The sequence below is a fragment of the Kogia breviceps genome, chromosome 4, assembly GCF_026419965.1.
Source record: "Kogia breviceps isolate mKogBre1 chromosome 4, mKogBre1 haplotype 1, whole genome shotgun sequence".
Classification (NCBI taxonomy): Eukaryota; Metazoa; Chordata; class Mammalia; order Artiodactyla; family Physeteridae; genus Kogia; species Kogia breviceps.
The window spans coordinates 168,270,398-168,293,624 of NC_081313.1; the positions used below are offsets into that span (position 1 = coordinate 168,270,398).

Here is a 23,227-nt window from a genome sequence, read left to right on the forward strand (position 1 = left end):
AATTCACTGCTGTGGAACAGAATAAAGAAAAAAGAATGAAAAAAAATGAAGACAGCCTAAGAGACCTATGGGACAACATTAAACGCAACAACGTTTGCATTATAGGGGTTCCAGAAGGAGAAGAGAGAGAGAAAGGACCTGAGAAAAGATTTGAAGAGATTATAGTTGAAAACTTCCCTAACATGGGAAAGGAAATAGCCACCCAAGTCCAGGAAGCGCAGAGAGTCCCATACAGGATAAACCCAAGGAGAAACACACCAAGATACATGGTAATCAAACTGGCAAAAATTAAAGACAAAGAAAAATTATTGAAAGCAGCAAGGGAAAAATGACAAATAACTAATACAAGGGAACTCCCACAAGGTTAACAGCTGATTTCTCAGCAGAAACTGTACAAGCCAGAAGGGAGTGGCATGACATATTTAAAGTGATGAAAGGGAAGAACCTACAACCAAGATTATTCTACCCAGCAATGATCTCATTCAGATTCAATGAAGAAATCAAAAGCTTTACAGACAAGCAAAAGCTAAGAGAATTCAGCACCACCCAACCAGCTCTACAACAAATGCTAAAGGAACTTCTCTAAGTAGGAAACACAAGAGAAGAAAAGGACCTACAAAAACAAACCCGAAACAACTAAGAAAATGGTAACAGGAACATACATATCATTAATTACCTTAAACGTGAATGGATTAAATGCTCCGACCAAAAGACACAGGCTTGCTGAATGGATACAAAAACAAGACCCATATATATGCTGCCTACAAGAGACCCACTTCAGACCTAGGGACATTTACAGACTGAAAGTGAGGGGATGCAAAAAGATATTCCATGCAAAAGGAAATCAAAAGAAAGCTGGAGTAGCAATACTTATATCAGATAGAATAGGCTTTAAAATAAAATAAAGAATGTTACAAGAGACAAGGAAGGATACTACATAATGATCAAGGGATCAATCCAAGAAGACGATATAACAATTATAAATATATATGCTCTCAACATAGGAGCACCTCAGTACATAAGGCAACTGCTAACAGCTATAAAAGAGGAAATTGACAGTAACACAATAATACTGGGGGACTTTAACACCTCACTTACACCAATGGAAAGATCATCTAAACAGAAAATTACTAAGGAAACACAAGCTTTAAATGACACAATAGACCAGATAGATTTAATTGATGTTTATAGGACATTCCATCCAAAAACAGCAGATTACACTTTCTTCTCAAGTGCGCACAGAACATTCTCCAGGATAGATCACATCTTGGGTCACAAATCAAGCCTCAGTGTATTTAAGAAAATTGAAATCATATCAAGCATCTTTTCTGACCACAACGCTATGAGACTAGAAATCAATTACAGGGAAAAAAACGTAAAAAATACAAACACACGGAGGCTAAACAATACATTACTAAATAACCAAGAGATCACTGAAGAAATCAAAGAGGAAATCAAAAAATACCTAGAGGCAAATGACAATGAAAACACGATAATCCAAAACCTATGGGATGCAGCAAAAGCAGTTCTAAGAGGGAAGTTCATAGCAATACAATCCAACCTCAAGAAACAAGAAAAATCTCAAATAAACAATCTAACCTTACACCTAAAGGAACTAGAGAAAGAAGAACAAACAAAACCCAAAGTTAGTAGAAGGAAAGAAATCATAAAGATCAGAGCAGAAATAAATGAAATAGAAACAAAGAAAACAATAGCAAAGATCAATAAAACTAAAAGCTGGTTCTTTGAGAAGATAAACAAAATTGATACACCATTAGCCAGACTCATCAAAAAAAAAGAGGGAGAGGACTCAAATCAATAGAATTAGAAATGAAAAAGGAGAAGTTACAACAGACACCGCAGAAATACAAAGCATCCTAAGAGACTACTACAAGCAACTCTATGCTAATAAAATGGACAACGTGGAAGAAATGGACAAATTCTTAGAAAAGTATAAACTTCCAAGACTGAACCAGGAAGAAATACAAAATATGAACAGACCAATCACAAGTAATGAAATTGAAACTGTGATTAAAGATCTTCCAATGAACAAAAGTCCAGGACCAGATGGCTTCACAGGTGAATTCTATCAAACATTCAGAGAAGAGCTAACACCCATCCTTCTCAAACGCTTCCAAAACATTGCAGAGGAAGGAACACTCCCAAACTCATTCTATGAGGCCACCATCACCCTGATACCAAAACCAGACAAAGATACTACAAAAAAAAGAAAATTACAGACCAATATCACTGATGAATATAGATGCAAAAATCCTCAACAAAATACTAGCAAACAGAAGCCACCAACACAGTAAAAGGATCATACACCATGATCAAGTGGGATTTATCCCAGGAATGCAAAGATTCTTCAATATATGCAAATCAATCAATGTGATACAGCATATTAACAAATTGAAGAAGAAAAACCATATCATCATCTCAATAGATGCAGAAAAAGCTTTTGACAAAATTCAACACCAATTTAAAGGCCATATTTGACAAACCCACAGCAAACATCATTCTCAATGGTAAAAAACTGAAAGCATTTCCTCTAAGATCAGGAACAAGACAAGGATGTCCACTCTCACCACTATTATTCAACATAGTTGTGGAAGTCCTAGCCATGGCAATCAGAGAAGAAAAAGAAATAAAAGGGATACAAATTGGAAAAGATGAAGTAAAACTGTCACTGTTTGCAGATGACATGATACTATACATAGAAAATCCTAAAGATGTCACCAGAAAACTACTAGAGCTCATCAATGAATTTGGTAAAGTTGCAGGATACAAAATTAATGCACAGAAATCTCTTGCATTCCTATACACTAATGATGAAAAAATCTGAAAGAGAAATTAAGGATACACTCCCATTTACCACTGCAACAAAAGGAATAAAATATGTAGGAATAAACCTACCTAGGGAGACAAAATACCTGTATACAGAAAACTATAAGACAGTGATGAAAGAAATTACAGATGATACAAACAGATGGAGAGATATACCATGTTCTTGGATTGGAAGAATCACTATTGTGAAAATGTCTATGCTACCCAAAGAAATCTACAGATTCAATGCAATCTCTATCAAATTACCAATGGCATTTTTTACATAACTAGAACAAAAAAATCTTAAAATTTGTATGGAGACACAAAAGACTCCGAATAGCCAAAGCAGCCTTGAGGGAAAAAAACGGAGCTGGAGGACTCAGACTCCCTGACTTCAGGCTATACTACAAGACTACAGTAATCAAGACAATATGGTACTGGCACAAAAACAGAGATATAGATCAATGGAACAGGATAGAAAGTCCAGAGATAAACCCACACACCTATGGTCAACTAATCTATGACAAAGGAGACAAGGATATACAATGGAGAAAAGACAGTCTCTTCAATAAGTGGTGCTGAGAAAACTGGACAGCTACATGTAAAACAATGAAATTAGTACACTCCCTAACACCATACACAAAAATAAAGTCAAAATGCATTAGAGACCTAAATGTAAGACCAGACACTGTAAAACTCTTAGAGGAAAACATAGGAAGTACACTCTTTGACATAAATCACAGCAAGATCTTTTTTGATCCACCTCCTAGAGTAATGGAAATAAAAACAAAAATAAACAAATGTGACCTACTGAAACTTAAAAGCTTTTGCAAAGCAAAGGAAACTACAAACAAGACGAAAAGACAACCCTCAGAATGGGAGAAAATATTTGCAGACGAATCAACAGACAAAGGATTAATCTCCAAAATATATAAACAGCTCATGCAGCTCAATATTAAAAAAACAACCCGGAGACGGCTTAAAGATGGCGGGCGGAAGAGTAAGACGCGGAGATCTCCTTCCTCCTCACAGATACATCAGAAATACATCTACACGTGGAACTTCTCCTATAGAACACCCACTGAACGCTGGCAGAAGACCTCAGACCTCCCAAAAGGCAAGAAACTCCCCACGTACCTGGGTAGGGCAAAAGAAAAAAGAATAAACAGAGACAAAGAATAGGGACGGGACCTGCACCAGTGGAAGGGAGCCGTGAAGGAGGAAAGGTTCCCACACACTAGAAGCCCCTTCCCGGGCAGAGACTGCGGGTGGCGGAGGGGGAAGCTCCGGAGCCGCGGAGGAGAGCGCAGCCACAGGGTGCGGAGGGCAAAGCGGAGAGATTCCCGCAGAGGATCGGTGCCGACCGGCACTCACCAGCCCGAGAGGCTTGTCTGCTCACCCGCCGCGGCGGGCGGGGGCCGGGAGCTGAGGCTCGGGCTTCAGGGAAAGGTCTGGAGTTGGCAGAGTGAAAACAGCCTGAAGGGGTTAGTGCGCCACGGCTGGCCGGGAGGGAGTCCGGTTGAAGTATGGAGCTGCCGAAGAGGCAAGAGACCTTTTCCTCCCTCTTTGCTTCCTGGGCGCGAGGAGAGGGGATTAAGCGCGCCGCTTAAAGGAGCCCCAGAAACGGGCGCAGAGCTGCCGAAGAGACAAAGAGACTTTTTCTTGCCTCTTTGCTTCCTTGGGCGCGAGGAGAGGGGATTAAGAGCACCGCGTAAAGGAGCTCCAGAAACGGCGCAGAGCTGCTGAAGAGACAGGAGACTTTTTCTTGCCTCTTTGCTTCCTCGGGAGCGAGGAGAGGGGATTAAAGGCACCGTGTAAAGGAGCTCCAGAAACGGGCGCGAGCCGCGGCTGTCAGCACAGACAGTAGAGACGGGTGTGGGACGCCAAGGTTGCTGCTGCCGCCACCAAGAGGCCTGTGTATGAGCGCAGGTCACTCTCCATACCGCCCCTCCCGGGAGCCCGTGCAGCCCGCCACTGCCGGGGTCCCGGGATCCAGGGACAGCTTCCCCGGGAGAACGCGCGGCGCGCCTTGGGCCGGTGCAGCGTCACATCGGCCTCTGCCGCGGCGGACTTGCCCCGCACCCGTGCCACTCCCTCCCCCCAGCCTGAGTGAGCTGGAGCCCCCGAATCAGCTGCTCCTTTAACCCCGTCCTGTCTGAGCGAAGGGCAGACGCCCTTGGACGACCTACACGCAGAGGCGGGGCCAAGTCCAAAGCTGAACGCCAGGAGCTGTGCGAACAAAGAGGAGAGGGGGAGGTCTCTCCCAGCAGGCTCAGAAGCGGCAGATTAAACCTCCACAATCAACTTGAAGTGCCCTGCATCTGTGGAAAACCTGAATAGACAACGAATCATCCCAAATTGAGGAGGTGGACTTTGGGAGCAAGATATACTATTATTTTCCCCTTTTTTCTTTTTGTGAATGTGTGTGTGCTGCTGTGTGAGGTTTTGTCTGTATAGCTTCGCTTTCACCATTTGTCCTAGGGTTAGACTGACCCGTTTTTTTTTTTTTTTTTAATAGAAATTTTTCTTCTTAATAATTATTTTTTATTTTCATAACTATACTTTATCCTACTTTATTTTGTCTTCTCCCTTTCTTTCTTCCTTTCTTCCCTCCTTCCCTCCTTTCTTCCTTCCTTCCTCCCTTCTTTCCTCCCTTCCTTCTTCCCTTCCTTCCTCTCTTCCTTCCTCCCTTTCTTCCTCTCCTCCTTACTTCCTTCCTTTCTTGCTTTCTTCCTTCCTTCATTTCTTCCTTCATTTCTTCCTTCCTTTCTTCCTTCCTTCCTCCCTTCCTTTCTTCCTTCCTCCCTTCCTTCCCCCTCTCCCTCCTTCCTTCCTTCCTTCTTTCATTCCTTCCTTTTCTTTCCTTTCTATTTTTTCTCCCTTTTATTTTGAGCCATGTGGATTAAAGGCTCTTGGCGCCCCAGCCAGGCACCAGGGCTGTGTCTCTGAGGTGGAAGAACCAACCTCAGGACACTGGTCCACAAGAGACCTCCCAGCTCCACGCAATATCAAATGGCGAAAATCTCCCAGAGATCTCCATCTCAACACCAAGACCCAGCTTCACTCAAGGACCAGCAACGAACAGTGCTGGACACACTATCCCCAACAAAGAGCAAGACAGGTCTACAGCCCCATCCATTAGCAGAGAGGCTGCCTAAAATCATAATAAGGCTACCAACATCCCCAAACACACCACCAGACGTGGACCTGCCCACCAGAAAAACAAGATCCAGCCTCATCCACCAGAACAGAGGCACTAGTCCCCCCAACCAGGAAACCTACTCAACCCACTGAACCAACCTTAGCCACTGGGGACAGCCACCAAAAACAACGGGAACTACGAACCTGCAGCCTGCAAAAAGGAGACCCCAAACACAGTAAGATAAGCAAAATGAGAAGACAGAAAAACACAGAGCAGATGAAGGAGCAAGATAAAAACACACCAGACCTAACAAATGAAGAGGAAATAGGCAGTCTACCTGAAAAGGAATTCAGAATAATGATAGTAAAGATGATTCAAAATCTTGGAAATAGAATAGACAAATTGCAAGAAACAGTTAACAAGGACCTAGAAGAAATAAAGAGGAAGCAAGCAACGATGAGCAACACAATAAATGAAATGAAAAATACTCTAGATGGGATCAATAGCAGAATAACTGAGGCAGAAGGACGGATAAGTGACCTGGAAGATAAAATAGTGGAAATAACTACTGCAGAGCAGAATAAAGAAAAAAGAATGAAAAGAACTGAGGACAGTCTAAGAGACCTCTGGGGACAACATTAAATGCACCAACATTCGAATTATAGGGGTCCCAGAAGAAGAAGAGAAAAAGAAAGGGACTGAGAAAATATTTGAAGAGATTATAGTTGAAAACTTCCCTAATATAGGAAAGGAAATAGTCAATCAAGTCCAGGAAGCACAGAGAGTCCCATACAGGATAAACCCAAGGATAAACACGCCAAGACACATAATAATCAAACTTTCAAAAATTAAATACAAAGAAAACATATTAAAAGCAGCAAGGGAAAAACAACAAATAACACACAAGGGAATCCCCAATAAGGTTAACATCTGATCTTTCAGCAGAAACTCTACAAGCCAGAAGGGAGTGGCAGGACATATTTAAAGTGATGAAGGAAAAAACCCTACAACCAAGATTACTCTACCCAGCAAAGATCGCATTCAGATTCGATGGAGAAATTAAAACCTTTACAGACAAGCAAAAGCTGAAAGAGTTCAGCACCACCAAACCAGCTCTACAACAAATGCTAAAGGAACTTCTCTAGGCAAGAAACACAAGAGAAGGAAAAGACGTACAAGAACAACCTGAAACAATTAAGTAAATGGTAATAGGAACATACATATCTATAATTAGCTTAAATGTAAATGGATTAAATGCTCCCACCAAAAGACACAGACTGGCTGAATGGATACAAAAACAGGACCCATATATATGCTGTCTACAAGATACCCACTTCAGACCTAGGGACACTTACAGACTGAAAGTGAGGGGATGGAAAAAGATAGTCCATGCAAATGGAAATCAGAAGAAAGCTGGAGTAGCAATTCTCATATCAGACAAAATAGACTTTAAAATAAAAACTATTACAAGAGACAAAGAAGGACACTACATAATGATCAAGGGATCGATCCATGAAGAAAATATAACAATTGTAAATATTTATGCACCCAACATGGCTGGCTGGCTGGTATGAAATCTGACTGTGAAGGGCCCACCCCACCCCAAAACTGAGGCGTCCTCACCCCATCAGTCTTGTTACAAGCGGTCTGTGCCACTGATGGCTTTGCCATCTCCCTGAAGTCCTTTTAAAAGTCTAATTATTTCCTGTTTCAGGGGTGGGGAGGAGGAGGACAGTAGTAATTCCTCAGATTGTTTTACACTTGACAATTTGCCAAATGATTTCATGTTAAGTGTAAATCCCACTTGAGCTTCTCAGGCACCCTGTGAGTTTGGCTATGTTATTCTCATTCCCACTTTCTGAACGTGAAAACCAAGGGTCTGGGCAGTCAGGGAAGAACCAGAACAATAGTCAAAGAGTTACAGGGGCAGCATCCTTCATGCACCTGCTAGCATCAGGAAGAAATAGCTGAATGCCTGCCTCATTTATAAGTGTGTTCTTTTATGTATGTCTGATCCCCTTTTGTAAAGATTAGAGTGTTGGGGCTGTGAGGGTGTAGGGGAGGCGGCAAGGGTGGGAACATGTGTATGTGAGGGTGTGTGGGTGTGTATGTGTGAGGGTGAGAGGATATAGGGTGTATGTGAGGGTGAGTGTATGTGTGGTGTGTGGGTGTCCTTGTGTATATGACGAGAAGCTCACAGAGACAGGTGCCTGGGGGCCTGTTCGTTGGTCCCAGGCAGCTGGAGGATGAGAAACAACACAGGCCATATTTTCCATTATTTCCTGTCCTTTTGAATGATTTGAATTTTTGCAATAAACACGTGTTACTTTTACAATAAGGGAAAGACCCCTTTTCGCTGTGTCCTGTGGAAATGCTTGTGAAGGATATGTCTGGAGAAGGCCCAGCCTCACCTTTGCATTTTCAGTGGAGCAGAAACCCCATGTCTCCTCTGTGAACAAGAATCCAGTCTCACGGCCATTTGGTGTGTGCTAAGGGGCTGGGACTCCAGAGCCCCAGCAGAGAGAGGGAGGGCTCCACTGTCATAAAGGACACAAGGCCAGACCCCTCCCAGGGCACCCTCTGCCTCCCCTTCAGCTGACCCCAGAGTGTGACAGAGCCTCCTGTGGGGACTTTTGAAACCTCCGTGTCTGCAGCCCTGAGAGGCTCTGAGCCTGAGGATGTGAACGACTGTAATACTAGGAAAAGATTCAGCCTGCCCTGGTGGCCTGCAGGACCTCAGCAGTGAGCTTGTAATTATCACATTGTCCTGAAGACGTGTCTTAAATGTCTGTCTTTCTCCATGATGTTGTCACGTTCCATATATGCTGAGCAAACCACATACTAAGCAGGGTTCTAAGCACTGTACTGTATACTAACCTGTTTAATCCTCAAAGCACACCTGTGCTGGAGAATTAATACTCCTGTGCTACAGGTGAGGAAACTGAAGCCCAGGGTCCCACAGCTGGTTCATGCCAGAGCTGGGATGTGAGGCCAGGTCGTCTGGCCACTGCACCAAAAGTCTCAATGGCAACTGTGCCGTTCTGTAAATAGGCAAGCAAGTACAGGTCTGCAATCCCTTATCTGCAATTCTGAAATCCAAAAAAAACTGCCAAAAGCCATAAGTTTCTTCCTAACTTTGTCATCATAACCTGACCTGGGGGACTTCCCTGGTGGTCCAGTGGTTAAGAATCCGGGGCTTCCCTGGCGGCGCAGTGGTTGAGAGCCCACCCGGCGATACAGGGGACGCGGGTTCATGTCCTGGTCCGGGAAGATCCCACATGCCGCGGAGCGGTTAGGCCCGTGAGCCATGGCCACTGAGCCTGTGCGTCCGGAGCCTGTGCTCCACAACGGGAGAGGCCACAGCAGTCAGAGGCCCGTGTACGGGGGGGCGGGAAGAATCCGCCTTCCAATGCAGGGGACATAGGCTCGATCCCTGGTGGGGGAACTAAGATCTCACATGCCGCAGGGCAACTAAACCCATGAGCCGCAACTACTGAGACCATGCGCCACAACTACTGAGTCTGCTCGCTCTGGAACCTGCGCACCACAACTAGAGAGAAGCCTGTGCGCCACGAGGAAAGATACCATGTGCTGCAACTGAGACCCAACGCAGCCAAAAATAAATAAATAAACATTAAACTAAAACTAAAAAAAAAAAAAAAAAACTGACCTGGGGGAGAGGTGGGAGGAAAAACAAACAAACAAAACTTTGAAGTGAAGTGAGGTTCTGTGCTTCCACTGCAGGGGGACATAGGTTTTGGATCCCTGGTCCAGGAACTAAGATCCCACATGTTGTGTGGTGTGGCAAAAAAAAAAAAAAAAAAAGTTATTCATGTTCTTCATTTATTCCTCTAGTGTGCCTTTTCACAATTTTCCACAGAAATATTGATCTGGGGGTTTATGGGGTGTCACCCCAGACCCCTCTGGTAGTATTATGTAATATTCAGCATCCATACCTGGGTAGTTTTCTAAAGCCCAAAGAATTCTAAATTCTGAAATACATCTGGCCCTAAGGGTTTCGGGTAAGAGATTATGGATCTGTATTAATAAGGTTTTGTGGCAATCAACATGTTTTATTTTTACAGTTGTCTGACTGTATGGTGAGACAAGTTAGAAAACAGGGCAGGTCTGGCCCCTACCAGGAGGAGGCACAAGTGCCCAGGTGGACCCTCAAGGTTCCCTCAGCCCTGGATGCACTTAGGTCCTCCTGAGTAGAAATGAAACATTCTTCCCTGGGGAAGGGGTAGAGGCAGAGTGTGTTTGGGGAGAAGCAGACTGGAGGAGGCTTCTGGCCAGTCATTCTCTCTTTGAATTGGTACAGCTGTGTCACCTTTCTGTACCCTACACATACCGCCAAGGCTTCAGGCTCCTCTACACACCTCCCAGACCCACCTCCTCAGCTTTGGTCTTGCCCAGCCAAGTGTAGACCTTAGACTGGCAATTTGCATGGCTTCTTTGATGCAAGGGCATTGACTATTCAGGGAGCCTTAGATAGAGGGTCCGGCTTCTATAAGTGCAAGCCCTGGGCAGAACGGGCCGGAGGTTCCTGTCCAGTTCTATGCTTCTCTGTGTCTAGGACCCTGAATACCTCTGGGGCCGCGGGATTATAGGACCATCCCTCCAGATGAGGAAAAGCGGCAGAGAGGCCATGGACTGGAACAGTCCCATGACAGCCCCTACAGGACAGTAGCAGGGCCCCAGGCACCTATCTGCCACCCAAAGGCTACAGTCATTTCGCTCTTCCATTAGCCTCATTGGCTACTTGGTTTAGAAACTGCCAGAGGGCAAAGGCCGAGCAGTCAATATCTGTTCTGGATATCCATCAGCAAACCCTAGTTTTTGCACCTCGCGGCCTTTTCCTGCTGGCTTTCCTCACCCTCTGTCCACTCGGCCTCCTGCCTTCTCACCAGAACATGACATCTGCAAGAAAACCTGGAGCTCCGGAACCAGGGGACTGGTAGACGGAAGTGCCTGACGTGAAGAGACAGCCACTACGCCTACCCTGGCTTGGGGACCCTTCCTCCCCTTTCCTGAGTCCTACTAACCCTTCCCTGCTGAAGCAGTCCTCACCCCAACTTCACACCCCAGGCAGAACCTACCAGCCTTTATGCTGCCAATGGCACCACCGTCCTGACGTTCAGGAAGTGTCTGCTCCATAGTTGTCTGCACTGCAGCAGGGGCAGAGGAGAAGCTGGGCCTGAGTTAAGGAAAAGCGAGGCTGACCCACTGGTCATACTCACTCTGTCCAGCCAGGACCTCTGGAATCTGACTGGGAGGAGAGAGTGCTAGGGTGTTGGGGACGAGCCTGAGTCTAGAACCCAGAGGGGAGAAACAAGCCAGAATGGTAACATCAGAAGGCATTCTGGAGGTCCTCCATTTCAGCCTCCTAGCCCAGGGGTCAGGAAACTTTTCCTGTAAAGTGTTGGACTTTTGTGGCCACATACAGTCTCTGTCCTAATATTCACCTTTGTTTTATTTTTGTTACAACCCCTTTAAAATTTAAAAATTGTTCCTCGCTCTTGGGCCTTCCAAAAAGAAACCGAGGGCCAGATTTGCCAACCCCTGTGGGACCAAGCCCGTGCTAGACTGCCTCTCTGGTACCTCTGATAAGTGGTCCGCAGGGTCTGCGTGACAAGTACCCGCCTCCTCACCATAAACTGGAACTTAATCACCTGCAGTTGTGTGGGGTCCTTCAGCCTAAAAAGGCTGATGTAAGTTTCCGTGGATAAATTTTCTGAAATCAGTCCTGAGAAAAATGCACTGGCAGCCACCACCACTGCTGAGCCCTTGTTCCTGAGTGCCCTCCACTGCAGCTGTTTTCCCAGTGCCCCTGGGACAATGGCACCTGAGGCCCTGTGTGTGCCGAATGGTCTACTCCAACAACCCACGGCTCCCAGCTGAGTTCAGAAGGCTAGCAGTCTTCCTATGAATAGAAGAGTATGCCTGGTTGCTGGGGATGTGGAATTTGCAAGAGGGCTTAAAACCAAGCCTCCCGTGTACCCTGATAAATAACAGCTAAGCCTCACAACCTCAGGGAATCTAAACAAAGCCCCTCTCCCAGCTGCCACTTGGATCTGAGGAGACGTAATTCAGAGGAAAAAGAAGATAAAATAGGTATTGAACTTTACAGGTCTTTATTCACCTAGGTATTCTTTTTTTTTTTTTTTTTCCCGTTACGCGGGCCTCTCACTGCTGTGGCCTCTCCCATTGCAGAGCACAGGCTCCAGACGCGCAGGCTCAGCCGCTCCGTGGCATGTGGGATCTTCCCGGACCGGGGCACGAACCCGTGTCCCCTGCATTGGCAGGCGGACTCTCAACCACTGCGCCACCAGGGAAGCCCCACCTAGGTATTCTTGATAATGGATGTCCACTCTATGTTCCTTTTAAGTCTCAACAGTCTCTTCAGGATGATCTCACAAGCCTTCTCTCACCATCTTCTTCCACCCATTCCCCCTTGCTTTCTCCAGCTCTCCTTCCCACCTGGGCTCTGCTCCCTGGGGCTAGCAGGAACTTGCTTTTATAAGCAGCCCCCTCTTCCCTTGGTCTGCTCCCCAGCTCTTTCCCCACCCGCTTCCATGTGCAGGGGAGAACCTGCATTCAGAGACGGGGAAGTATTCCAGCCTTGAAACTCAGTTCCAGTTCTCATTGCTCATATTTTCCCTGTGGCTTCTCAGGGTCAGTCATGACCTCCAGGATGGTTCCCAGATTGTATATGGGAGTTTACTTGCTAGTTTTCTAACAAACACCACCAATAGGTGTCCCACCTTAGGCAGGTCAGACCTCGGTTTCAACTCCCTCCCTCTCCAGACAAAAGGCTCTCAGAACCACTAGCATGACAGGGAATTCCCTGGCAGTCCAGTGGTTAGGACTCCAAGCTTCTACTACAGGGGGCATGGGTTCGATCCCTGTCCAGGGAACTAAGATCCTGAGCACTGTGGCCAGAAAGAAAAAAAATAAAACCTAGGATGACACATGGCATATTATTTTTCCCCTCAGCGTTCAAATCACTTGACCCTACTCAAAGTGGGAGAGAATAGGAGATAAGGGAGAGTTTCTTCCAAGGCTTATCTACTACAGGAAAGGAATATAGTGGCAGGTGATGAGGATAAAAAGATAACTCCAGTGGGCACTGTTCAAACCATTTTACAATTAATCCAACTTCACAACAACCCATGACATGTGTGCTACTATCATCTTTATGTTGCAGATGGGGAAACTGCAGCACAGGGATGTTAAGAAACTAATCCAAGGTCATACAGAGAGTGACAGAGTTGGAGTCTGAACACAGCCTGGTGCCAGCCTCAGGAAAGAGCCTCCTTCAGGAGATTATGCCTGGGCAGAGACTTGAAGGTTAAATAGGGATTACAAGTGAAGCATTGAGGTGAGAGCCTTCTAGGTGAGTGAACAACATGCCCAAAGACACAGAGGCAACAGCTTGGCTTGAATTTGTCAGACTTTCATTTCACGTGAATGGTACTGGTGGCTGAAAGATGGACTTAAATGCGGCCAAGTGACCCTTCAGGAAAATTCTTGTCCATTTGGAAGCTGATGGGGTCAGATGTAGGCTGGAAGGAACAGAGATAGAGAAGACCTAGATTTGAGGAGATAAAAACCAGCAGGACTTGATGGTAACAATTTGTTGGGTTTCATTTATTTACTCAGCAGATATGTAGGGAGTACTCGCTATATGTTCAGCACTATGACAGAGGAGCTATGTGTACAATGTTGAATAGCACGTTTACCATTCTTGCTCTGTGGTACTTAGAGTCCAAGCTTGGGCCCAAAGAGGGAAAGGAAGGGATCCAGGGCTCGCTGAAGTTTCCATTAGGGCAGGTGGAGTTCCTCAAACCAAAGTGACCAATTATTGAGGGGTGCAAGCATCTTATTGAAGTAAAACAGAACATACCAGAGTGACTTGAACGCCCTAAGGAAATTTCCCTCAATTTTGTTTCTGTCATATATGTGCAAGTCTGTATTGGATCAATATGTGCAATGTACTTCTTACTGAGGGTCAAGTTAAAAAAAGAAAAAAATAAACCTTGCAAACCTTGGGTGAAGGACGACCGCTCACCTATAGCTATTCTCCTTGAAGGAACAATCAATCATGCCTTACTCATTTTTTTGTTCCTATAATGTGGATAGGTGAAAATGGATGGACGGGTTATGCATGCATATGATGGATGGATGGAGAGATAGAGGGATGGATGAAAAATGGTTATTTGGGTGGGTGGATGCATGCATGCATGGTGAGTGGATGCTGAATTGGAAGGGTTATAGATGGAGGTAAAAAGATCCACAGGCGAAGTTGGTGCCTGCTGAGGGCAAGCAGCAAGAAAGGGGTGAATTGGTCTGAGGAAAGTTGGAAGCACCCAAGTCTTCACGTGAGATTCTTTGATCTCACCGCCATCCAACTGCGCAGGGATCTTGCTCCCGCCAGGTTGCTACAGACCACGCCCTTGAGCGCCGCAGCGGGGCGGATAGAATCCTCCCTACCACAAAGGCCTCTGGGTAGAGGGGCCGGAAGTGCACGAGAGTACCAGAGGTCGGCCGCCACAGTCCCCACCCTTTTGGGTCCATCTGGGGACGGGCTTTCCTGAGCAGCTGTTGGACCCTCAGTGTCTGGCTGATTAGAGCGCTCAGTGGCTTAAATTGATTCTCTCTCTGCTTCCACCCATTCTGACCAGGCCGTCTTTCCTGTCTGGGGCGGCTGGGTGGGCTGCAGGGGTTTCCGGGGGGCGCGTCTCCGGGGGAAAACCATAGAGAGGTGGCCCTCCGTCCGCCCAGTCGGCCCCCTCCCGAGCGTGGGTTAACGCACCTACGTCATTTTCCGTCACCTCTGGTGGGGTGAGGAGCGCCGGCTTCTGAGGTGGACGCCGCCGGGTCAGGCAAGCCGGGAGGGAGGCGAGAAACTTGGAGGGACCTGAGTTTGTACACGCTGAGTCTCGAAGGGAAGTGGGGGCCGCAGCCTGGTTCCACCCCCACTGCCTTCCGAGGGCAGTTGTGAGTTCGGGCCTGGGGCTTTCGCACTTAAAGCTGGAGAGAGTCTGAGAGAGGGGAGCAAGGCTTCTCTGAGGGCCCGAGTAGGCAGAGCAGGGTTGGGGACAGCTTTGGATCACCAGCGTAGCTTGGAGGCAGGCCTGCAGGTGTGTCCCCCGCTTCTCAGCTGTGAGCTGACGCATCCATACCAACGGGCAGCGCGTTAAGATGGCTGGCTCTGACACTGCTCCCAGCGCCTTGCAGACACTTCAGGAGGAAGTGGTGTGTGCCATCTGCCTGGATTACTTCAAGGATCCCGTGTCCATCGGCTGCGGGCACAACTTCTGCCGAGGGTGTGTGACGCAGCTGTGGGGCAAGGAAGATGATGAGGAAGTCAGGGACGAAGAGGAAGATGAATGGGAGGAAGACGACGAGGCAGTGGGGGCCGTCAGTGGATGGAGCAACTCCATTCGAGAGGTTTTATACCAGGGGAATGCTGACGAGGAGTTGTTCCAGGACCAAGAGGATGATGAAGTCTGGGACGGTGACGGTGGCGTAAGGGATTGGGACAACTTGGATTATGCGTGGGACCAGGAGGAAGAAGAGGAGGATACGGACTATTACCTGGGAGGCGTGAGACATGACCTGAGAACTGACGTCTACCCAGAAGAAGAGGAGGAGATATTGGAAGAATACGATGAGGAAGACCAAGAGCTGTATCCTGACACTCACCTGCCTCCTCCCCCGGCCCCTCCACGGCAGTTCACCTGCCCCCAATGCCAGAAGAGCTTTACGCGTTGCAGCTTTCGTCGCAACTTGCAGCTGGCCAACATGGTCCAGATAATTCGCCAGATGTGCCCCACTCCTAATCGAGGGAGCCAGGGGAATGATCAGGGCATCTGCTCCAAACACCAAGAAGCTCTGAAACTATTCTGTGAGGTGGACAAAGAGGCTATCTGTGTGCTGTGTCGAGAATCCAGGAGCCACAAACAGCACAGTGTGGTGCCAATGCAGGAAGTGGTTCATGAGTACAAGGTGAGTGGCATGAGGGAATGTGGGATTTGAAGGGAGTGGAGGAGAAACCAGGGGAGCTGGGGACTTGGTGGTTGAGCCTCTTCTTTTGTGAGGGATGGGGCACAGGGTGGAGAGAGACGGGCATATGTGGACGGAGACATTGGCTGAGGCTGACTGGCTTCCCCAGAGGAAACTGAGTAAAGACAAAAAACAGTAACTGGGAACTAACCACTGTTGTTACTCCCTTTCAATCTACCGAAGTATAAGGGGGTATAAGTGACAGACCCCTCCCACCCCCAGTACTTAATTTCCCTCTGATGTGAGTCCTGAGTCTATACCTGACCAAGACTCGGGGATCCTTAATACATAGGAATGGAAAGCCACAGTACTTGTAGATAACAGACATTCAGGACGTCAGCACAAGCAGTGTCAAAACAGAGAACTAATACTGGTTACACCAAAAAGCCAGGTGTGATTCCTGGACTAATAAGAGCAACTGGACACACCCACCCTCCCAAAGTCTGGGGTCACTTTCCCACCTTCAGTAGGGCTCATTTTCCCTGTAGAGAAAGGCAGAGGGCATAAACATCTTTGATGGATCAGAATAAACCTCTTGGCCTGATCACTTTCCTTACCTGGTATTTTATCAGAGTGGAAGAAGTTAAGGATTTAGGATCAGAGGACCTGGCTCTGCAATTTACTGTCTCATCTTGAGCCAGTCTCAACCTCTTCGCTTTACTTTTCCCCTCGGCTTGTTACAATTAAAAGAGATCATATATGTGAAAGTATTTTATAAACCATAAAGCGCTGAACAGATGTTTCTTTAGTTTGACTTTCCTCTAGTTTCTTTTCATTTCTTTGGGTTCTGATTTGGTTAACACCTTGCTTTCTAGGCCTGATCTGAGTATTAGAAAATTGTCTCAATGACAGCATGAATACTGTCAAAAAGCCTAGATGGATGTGACTCCTAGCAGTACCCAAGGAGGGAGAGGTTGTCTTCAAGTCCATAAAAGTCTTATAATCAATAGCAACTGCTCACGTCTTAGGAGTGCTTTACAGTTTATAAAATGTATTTCCTCATGTTCTTCTACAGCAGTGGTTTTCAAACCATAGGTTTTGACCAATTAGTGGGTCTTAAAATAAATGGATTATGCCCAGCATTATTTTTTAATGAAACAGAAAATATCAGAGTGCATGGGAGCACAGTAAGGGTAAGTATTGTTTTATGAAACTTTTAAATTATATGTACACAGGTGTATACTTGGTTTCAAAACACAGAAAACACTGCCTTACAGGCATTATAGTTTAGATAATATCATCACCTCCCCTCCCCGTTTCACAGCAAGTGCACAGTTAAGACACAAATCTTCACTACAAACTGCTAATTCTATCATATTAATATGATTTAAGGATAAACCCTACTACCATGCTTTCCCCCCAGGGTAATAATTAAGTTTGCTTATAGAAGAAACTATGTCCTATATTTCTGGGTTTTGGTACATTGAAGCTGAGAGGAGGTAACCTTTCATTCCTCTGCTAGGATTTTCTAGAAAGGATTTTGAAACCAAAATTTTAATTGAAAGCCAATTTAGACAAGAGAAGAGGTGGTCTTTTCATCTGGGGAGGCCAGCTAACACTCATTTGAAACCTCAGAAGTTATTTATAAAGCACCTTAGTAAGTATAATCCGCAAAACCAAGTTAAACAAATAGGAGGTAATCCCTTTCAAAATATGTAATATTAAAAAAATAATAAAACTTTTATTTTCAAACATATACCAGAACTTAGGTTGATGGTGTTATCAAACATAGGAGTTACACTGAAGACGTAAAAATTATGTAGGCTATGTGTAAACTGATATTAACTGACATATTCTTTCATTCTTTATACAGTTGATAGTTTTGTCACTTCCTTTCATTGGTAAACATGCACCCTACAGTAGCATGATTTAGAATCATAGTATACAAAACTCTCACAATAATAGTTAACATTATATGGAACTATTTTTATATAATGGTTTATTTAATATGCTATACATTAGCCACCACACAGTTCTGGTTATGTTAAATTCTCTCTTGTCGGCTACTAATTCAACAAAATTTTAATCTTACTTTGGAGGTGATCAAGCTTTTTTAGCTTTAGGGGCTATGAGTCGGGAGTTGTTACTCATAGACTCAAGGAATAGGTCAGTGATTTTCAGGAATAGAAAAGAAAGGCATTCTCTCCCCCTCCCTTCACACATTATATCAGCATTGCAGGGTATGGGGAGAGTTATCATTTATAAAGTCATATTTAGTATTATAATGTTAAAAAGAAAAAAGACTGAATTTTTCATAATATAAGAAATAATTGGAAAGAACTCCTTGGCTGGTGGTAACACAAAGATGGAGCAAGAATCATTCAGAGTTAAGGCCTATGTATAACTAGTTGGATACCCAGAGATGTTTGTTGTGGATATGGTGCCATTTATACTGCTATTCCTTAAAGTTTAATTTTGTATAAGAAGAGGCTTTTTAGCTCTGAAAAATTTACTTATTTACATCTTCCATTTTGTCCATCCCACGAGTTAAGAGTTCGTCTTGACTCTTCAAGCTAGGATCAGAGGATTATGAAAATAAGATCATTTAGATTGACCAAGGGCACCATTAAATGGTGTCAGGTTTTAGGTGGCAGACGGGTGTATAAAAAGAAAATGAACAAAGATTTCACTTGTTGAGGCTCAGGTATAACTGGATGCCTGTATTGCCCTGCCACCCAGCTGCCGCTGATAAAATCATTCATCGCTCTGCAAGAGGGACCAGATGCTTCCATCATCAGTACTCCTTGTTTTGCTGTTTTGTCTATTGAGGTAGCTAAAGATGGCAGCCAAAATTTTTTTGAGGCTTTTATCAAGTATGGATTCTTGTATGATGCAGAAGATAGGGTCAGCTTCTTCAGCTGAGTTATCTGAAAGTGTTGGGCAGTGACACATGCCAAACACTGTTAAAGTTATGCCACTAAAAACAGTATTCTGCAAAGCACAATTCTCTGCAGTTTTAAGATTGGACAGTATTGGAATATTAACAGGAATCTTCAAAGGCAATGAAAGCTTACTATTAAATAGCCCTTTTAATTGCAAAGGAGAAAAAAATGGAGAAACTTGTGAAACTACCTTGCATTCTGAATGCTACCACAACTTTGAGAGGAAATTGAGGAATTCCAGAATTTCTTCATCAACTTCTGCATCTGAACTCTGAATTCACTGACTGAGCATATCAAATATCAGGTTTTAAAAAAACAGCTCATCCTTCTTTGCTATTAGTTGACATTAATCTACTGATGAAGAAAATTGTGCTTTGCTTGTGTTCAGATTAAGGCTTTAAAAACTGTGGATGTGCTATTTTCACTAAGCGAGCACTAAAGACAATATTTTTGAAGTTGTATGAAATGAACTTAGTTGGAAGAAAAAAATTATAGGAGTATATGTTGGTGGTGCTACAGCAATGACATGTTTTAGATATGGGTCTTTGTCAAAAATTCAAGAAAACTGGCATTCAAGATGTACTGCAGGGCTTCCCTGGTGGCGCAGTGGTTAAGAATCCGCCTGACAATGCACGGAACACGGGTTCGAGCCCTGGTCCGGGAAGATTCCACATGCCGCGGAGCAACTAAGCCCATGCGCCACAACTACTGAGCCTGCGCTCTAGAGCCCATGAGCCACAACTACTGAAGGCTGTGCACCTAGAACCTGTGCTCCGCAACAAGAGAAGCCACCGCAGTGAGAAGCCTGCACACCGCAATGAAGAAGAGTAGCCCCCGCTCACCGTAACTAGAGAAGGCCCGCGCACAGCAACAAAGACCCAAGACAGACAAAAAATAAATAAATAAATAAATTTTTTTTTTTTTTAAAAAGAAAGATGTACTGCAGCAGTCACCACCAAGCATCGACTTCCATCAGTCTGCCCATAATCTACTGGAAATCTTAAGCCTTGCTGTCAGCATAACTGTTGTGAAAAATGGTACATTTGATCCCAGTTTGCCTTGGTTTTCGAAGATCTGAATGCTGTTGAGAATGTTTTCTGTCATATACTGAGGTTCCTTGGTTGTCAAAGAACTTAGTTCAGCTGAATTTATGGACAGAACTGATTTTGGGACACCTGTGATAAAGAATCTGTACTTTAAAACTTCAAGCATAATTTAACAAATTGAAGCTTAAAATACATTGACCCTGAAATGTCAAGGGGCAAACACCAACATCACTGCTCATTATGAAATACTGTAAGTAACTTGCCAAAAATCTAGCTACAGATAGCAAACTCATGCTAAAAATGTCTTTATTTTCTTGGCCAATATTTAGAGAATGGGATACATGAATGTTATTTCCAGGAAAGGAAGAAGGAGAAAAGGAAGGAAGGAAAGAAAAGGAAGGAAAAGTAAGGAAGGAAGGGAATCTAAAACTATTTTGGGTGATGTGTTCTTGACCTTGTTCTTGAAACCTACCTGCGGTAGCTCTGGAAAAGAATGTTTCACACTGATGTTCAATCCTCACTGGAAAAACTTCAGGAGGAGTTTGTGGAACTCAAAGTCTGATTGTTTTGACTAGAAACTTTCAGACTTTAATCCATTTGTTATTCCATTTTCTCCTTATATCTTAACAGCTTTTTTTTTTGGTATAAGTAACTGGGGGAGAAAATACTGCAAGAGTGTTGTCAAAGCAGCTTGTGTTTTGTTGCATCTTCTACGGCACCCAGGAAAGAAAAGTTAAGGCTTAATAGTGACATGGTTATTACATCATCTGAACAAATTTTTGCCTTCCAAAATTACCATTTTTAATCATGAAACTTAATTTTGAAATTTTAAATAACACTGAAGGAGAGAGAATGTGAGATGTTAAGGTATATGGAAAGTAAAGGTGTGGGTTACAAAAACATTGAGAAAAACTGATATATATCTATATGCACCAGACGCTCATCTGTTTATTGAATGGCTTCCCTACTAGGTTCAGCTGTTAACTGCTATATCACAAATCAGACTGTTTAAACTTGCTCCTCTCTACTCCTGTGGCTGTACCCTGGACCTCATCTTCACACAGACTTGCTACACATCTGAAATCCTGAACTCCAATTGCACCATCACCTTAGCTCTTAGCATTCTAGTGCAGTTAAACACACTCCAGTTACACCTGCCCTTCATCTTCATGGAGGTCACTGTTGCATTGACTCCTAATTTTTTTCTTTCCCAATTTATCAGACACTTGTTAGCCTTACTTACTATCCTTCTGACCCTGGACCGCATGTTTAGTCTTGGCATGAAGAACTGATCCATGTTGTGGTCTAGACCAGGGTTTCTCAACCTCAGCAATCTTGACATTTTGCATGAGATATTTCTTTGCTTTGGGACGTGGGGGATGTCCTGTGCATTCAAGGATGCTTAGTAGCATCCATGGAGTCTACCCACTAGATGTATGTAGCACTTCTCCACCATTGTGACAACCACAAATGTCTCCAGACCTTGCCAAATGTCTTGGGGAGGGGTGGTGCAAAAGCATCCCTGGTTGAGAACCACTTGTCTAGTCTCAGGGAAAACTGGTCTTATCTACAGAGGTGCCATTACTAGCCTCACTTAGGCCCTATAGCCAGTGCCTAGCACAGGTGTTCAGAAGTGTTCAGTGTGGGCTTCCCTGGTGGCGCAGTGGTTGGGAGTCCGCCTGCTGATGCAGAGGACACGGGTTCGTGCCCCATTCTGGGAAGATCCCACATGCCACGGAGTGGCTGGACCTGTGAGCAATGGCCGCTGAGCCTGCGCGTCCGGAGCCTGTGCTCTGAAACGGAGAGGCCACAGCAGTGAGAGGCCCGCGTACCGCGTTAAAAAGAAAAAAAAAAAGAAAAGTGTTCAGTGGAAGAACAGCCTCACCTATCTGGAATTTTATTAAATGTAGCTTTAGCATCAGTGGATTAATTGATATGACTCCCACTTCTCCCAGCTCTTGGCATACAGGTGGCAGGGTCAACAGGCCTTTTGTAAACATTAGAGCTGCCTATATCACTGCCATCAAGGACTTAAACAGATAAAGCAGTATATGAAATTGAGATCTAGAAACAATTAGTAAGAAAAGGCAATCACTTCAGCTATTCCTTAGTTTCAGCAGGGCCATAGGGCAATTGATTAGTTTGGTTTTTTAAGTATTATTCAGAACTTATAGATAAGACCAGAGCCTCTCTGTTCCTGTCAGACTGGGAGAAACCCTGGGCTGATACATATTATATAAAATCAGCCCTTGAAGCACTTCCTTAAAATCTAAGGCTCCTCCTTAGATTGGCCATTAACCTCTGGCCCCTGTGCCATGCCTTCTGAAACCTTTATAGGACCAAGAGATTCTATGCTGTTTCCCACTCCTAATCCCTGACCACCTTTGAAAGCTATCCTATAACAGTGAAGTTATCACAAATATTTATTGACTGATAAAACAGGATTACAAAAAGGGGGAGACAGGGACACTAGCCCTCTATACCAGCTCTAAAAGGACTTTCTGCAATGATGGAAGTGTTCTAAATCTGTGCTATGCAATATAGTAGAGGTACCACTGGCTACATATGACTTGAGCTCTTGAAACCTAGCAAGTGCAACTCAGGAACCGAATTTTTCATTGTATTTAATTCTAATTAATTTTAAATAGTCATATATGGCTAGTGGCTGTCAAATCATGTTGAACTGTACAGTTCTATACAAAAAAGGCAGGTTGAATTCTGGTCCTTCCTAGCACCCTCAGGAGTAGTAAAGTGCAAAGGGAAGAAGAAAAAGGAGAAGTAAGACAACTTTCTTTTCTCAATCAGGAGAGAGATGGCTGTAAGGTGATAGTTTTAGGTATAAAAAGAGAAAAGGCAGCTCTCTCTCTTTTTTTAAAAAAATCTGACCAAAATGGCCTTGAGCCAGTTACAGTTGTGATCCATGTGGATCACATGTAAGAGATGTCACAGGGGAGAACTCTAGTGAAAAGCAGCTAAAAAAAAAAAAAAAAACCATCATTACCCCCTTCCCAAAAAGAGCTGGGGCTAGAACCTCAAAACAGGAGGAGTGTAAATATAAATAAGGTTTTATTTGGTGCCTGACTTTTGGAAAATGGGATGAGGGGCAGAACCTAGTATTAAAGCAGGTAAGTAGGTTCTTCCCTTTCTCCTTTCACACTAGATCCTGACAGAAGGTGGTGAGGAGGTCTTGGAGTCCTGGAAGGGAAAGCAGTTTGTGCTGGCAGTGTTAATGAGAGAAGATGAAATGAGAGGTTCTAAGAATA

The 23,227-nt window shown here is 44.5% G+C and overlaps 1 protein-coding gene and 1 long non-coding RNA gene across 2 annotated transcripts in view; one reads left to right on the forward strand and one right to left on the reverse strand.

The window, feature by feature from the left end:
* Positions 1-23,227, reverse strand: part of LOC131756252 (uncharacterized) — a 43,858-nt gene that overhangs the window by 15,248 nt on the left and 5,383 nt on the right. The window lies entirely within an intron of this gene.
* Positions 15,158-16,009, forward strand: TRIM52 (tripartite motif containing 52). Its single transcript, XM_059063203.2, has one exon. It carries the CDS (start codon positions 15,173-15,175, stop codon positions 16,007-16,009), a length of 837 nt encoding a protein of 278 aa, XP_058919186.2. The 5' UTR covers positions 15,158-15,172.

What these genes read in the sequence shown, in the direction of transcription:
- TRIM52 (XM_059063203.2), top strand. Translation starts at nt 15,173, where the DNA reads ATGGCTGGCTCTGACACTGCTCCCAGCGCCTTGCAGACACTTCAGGAG.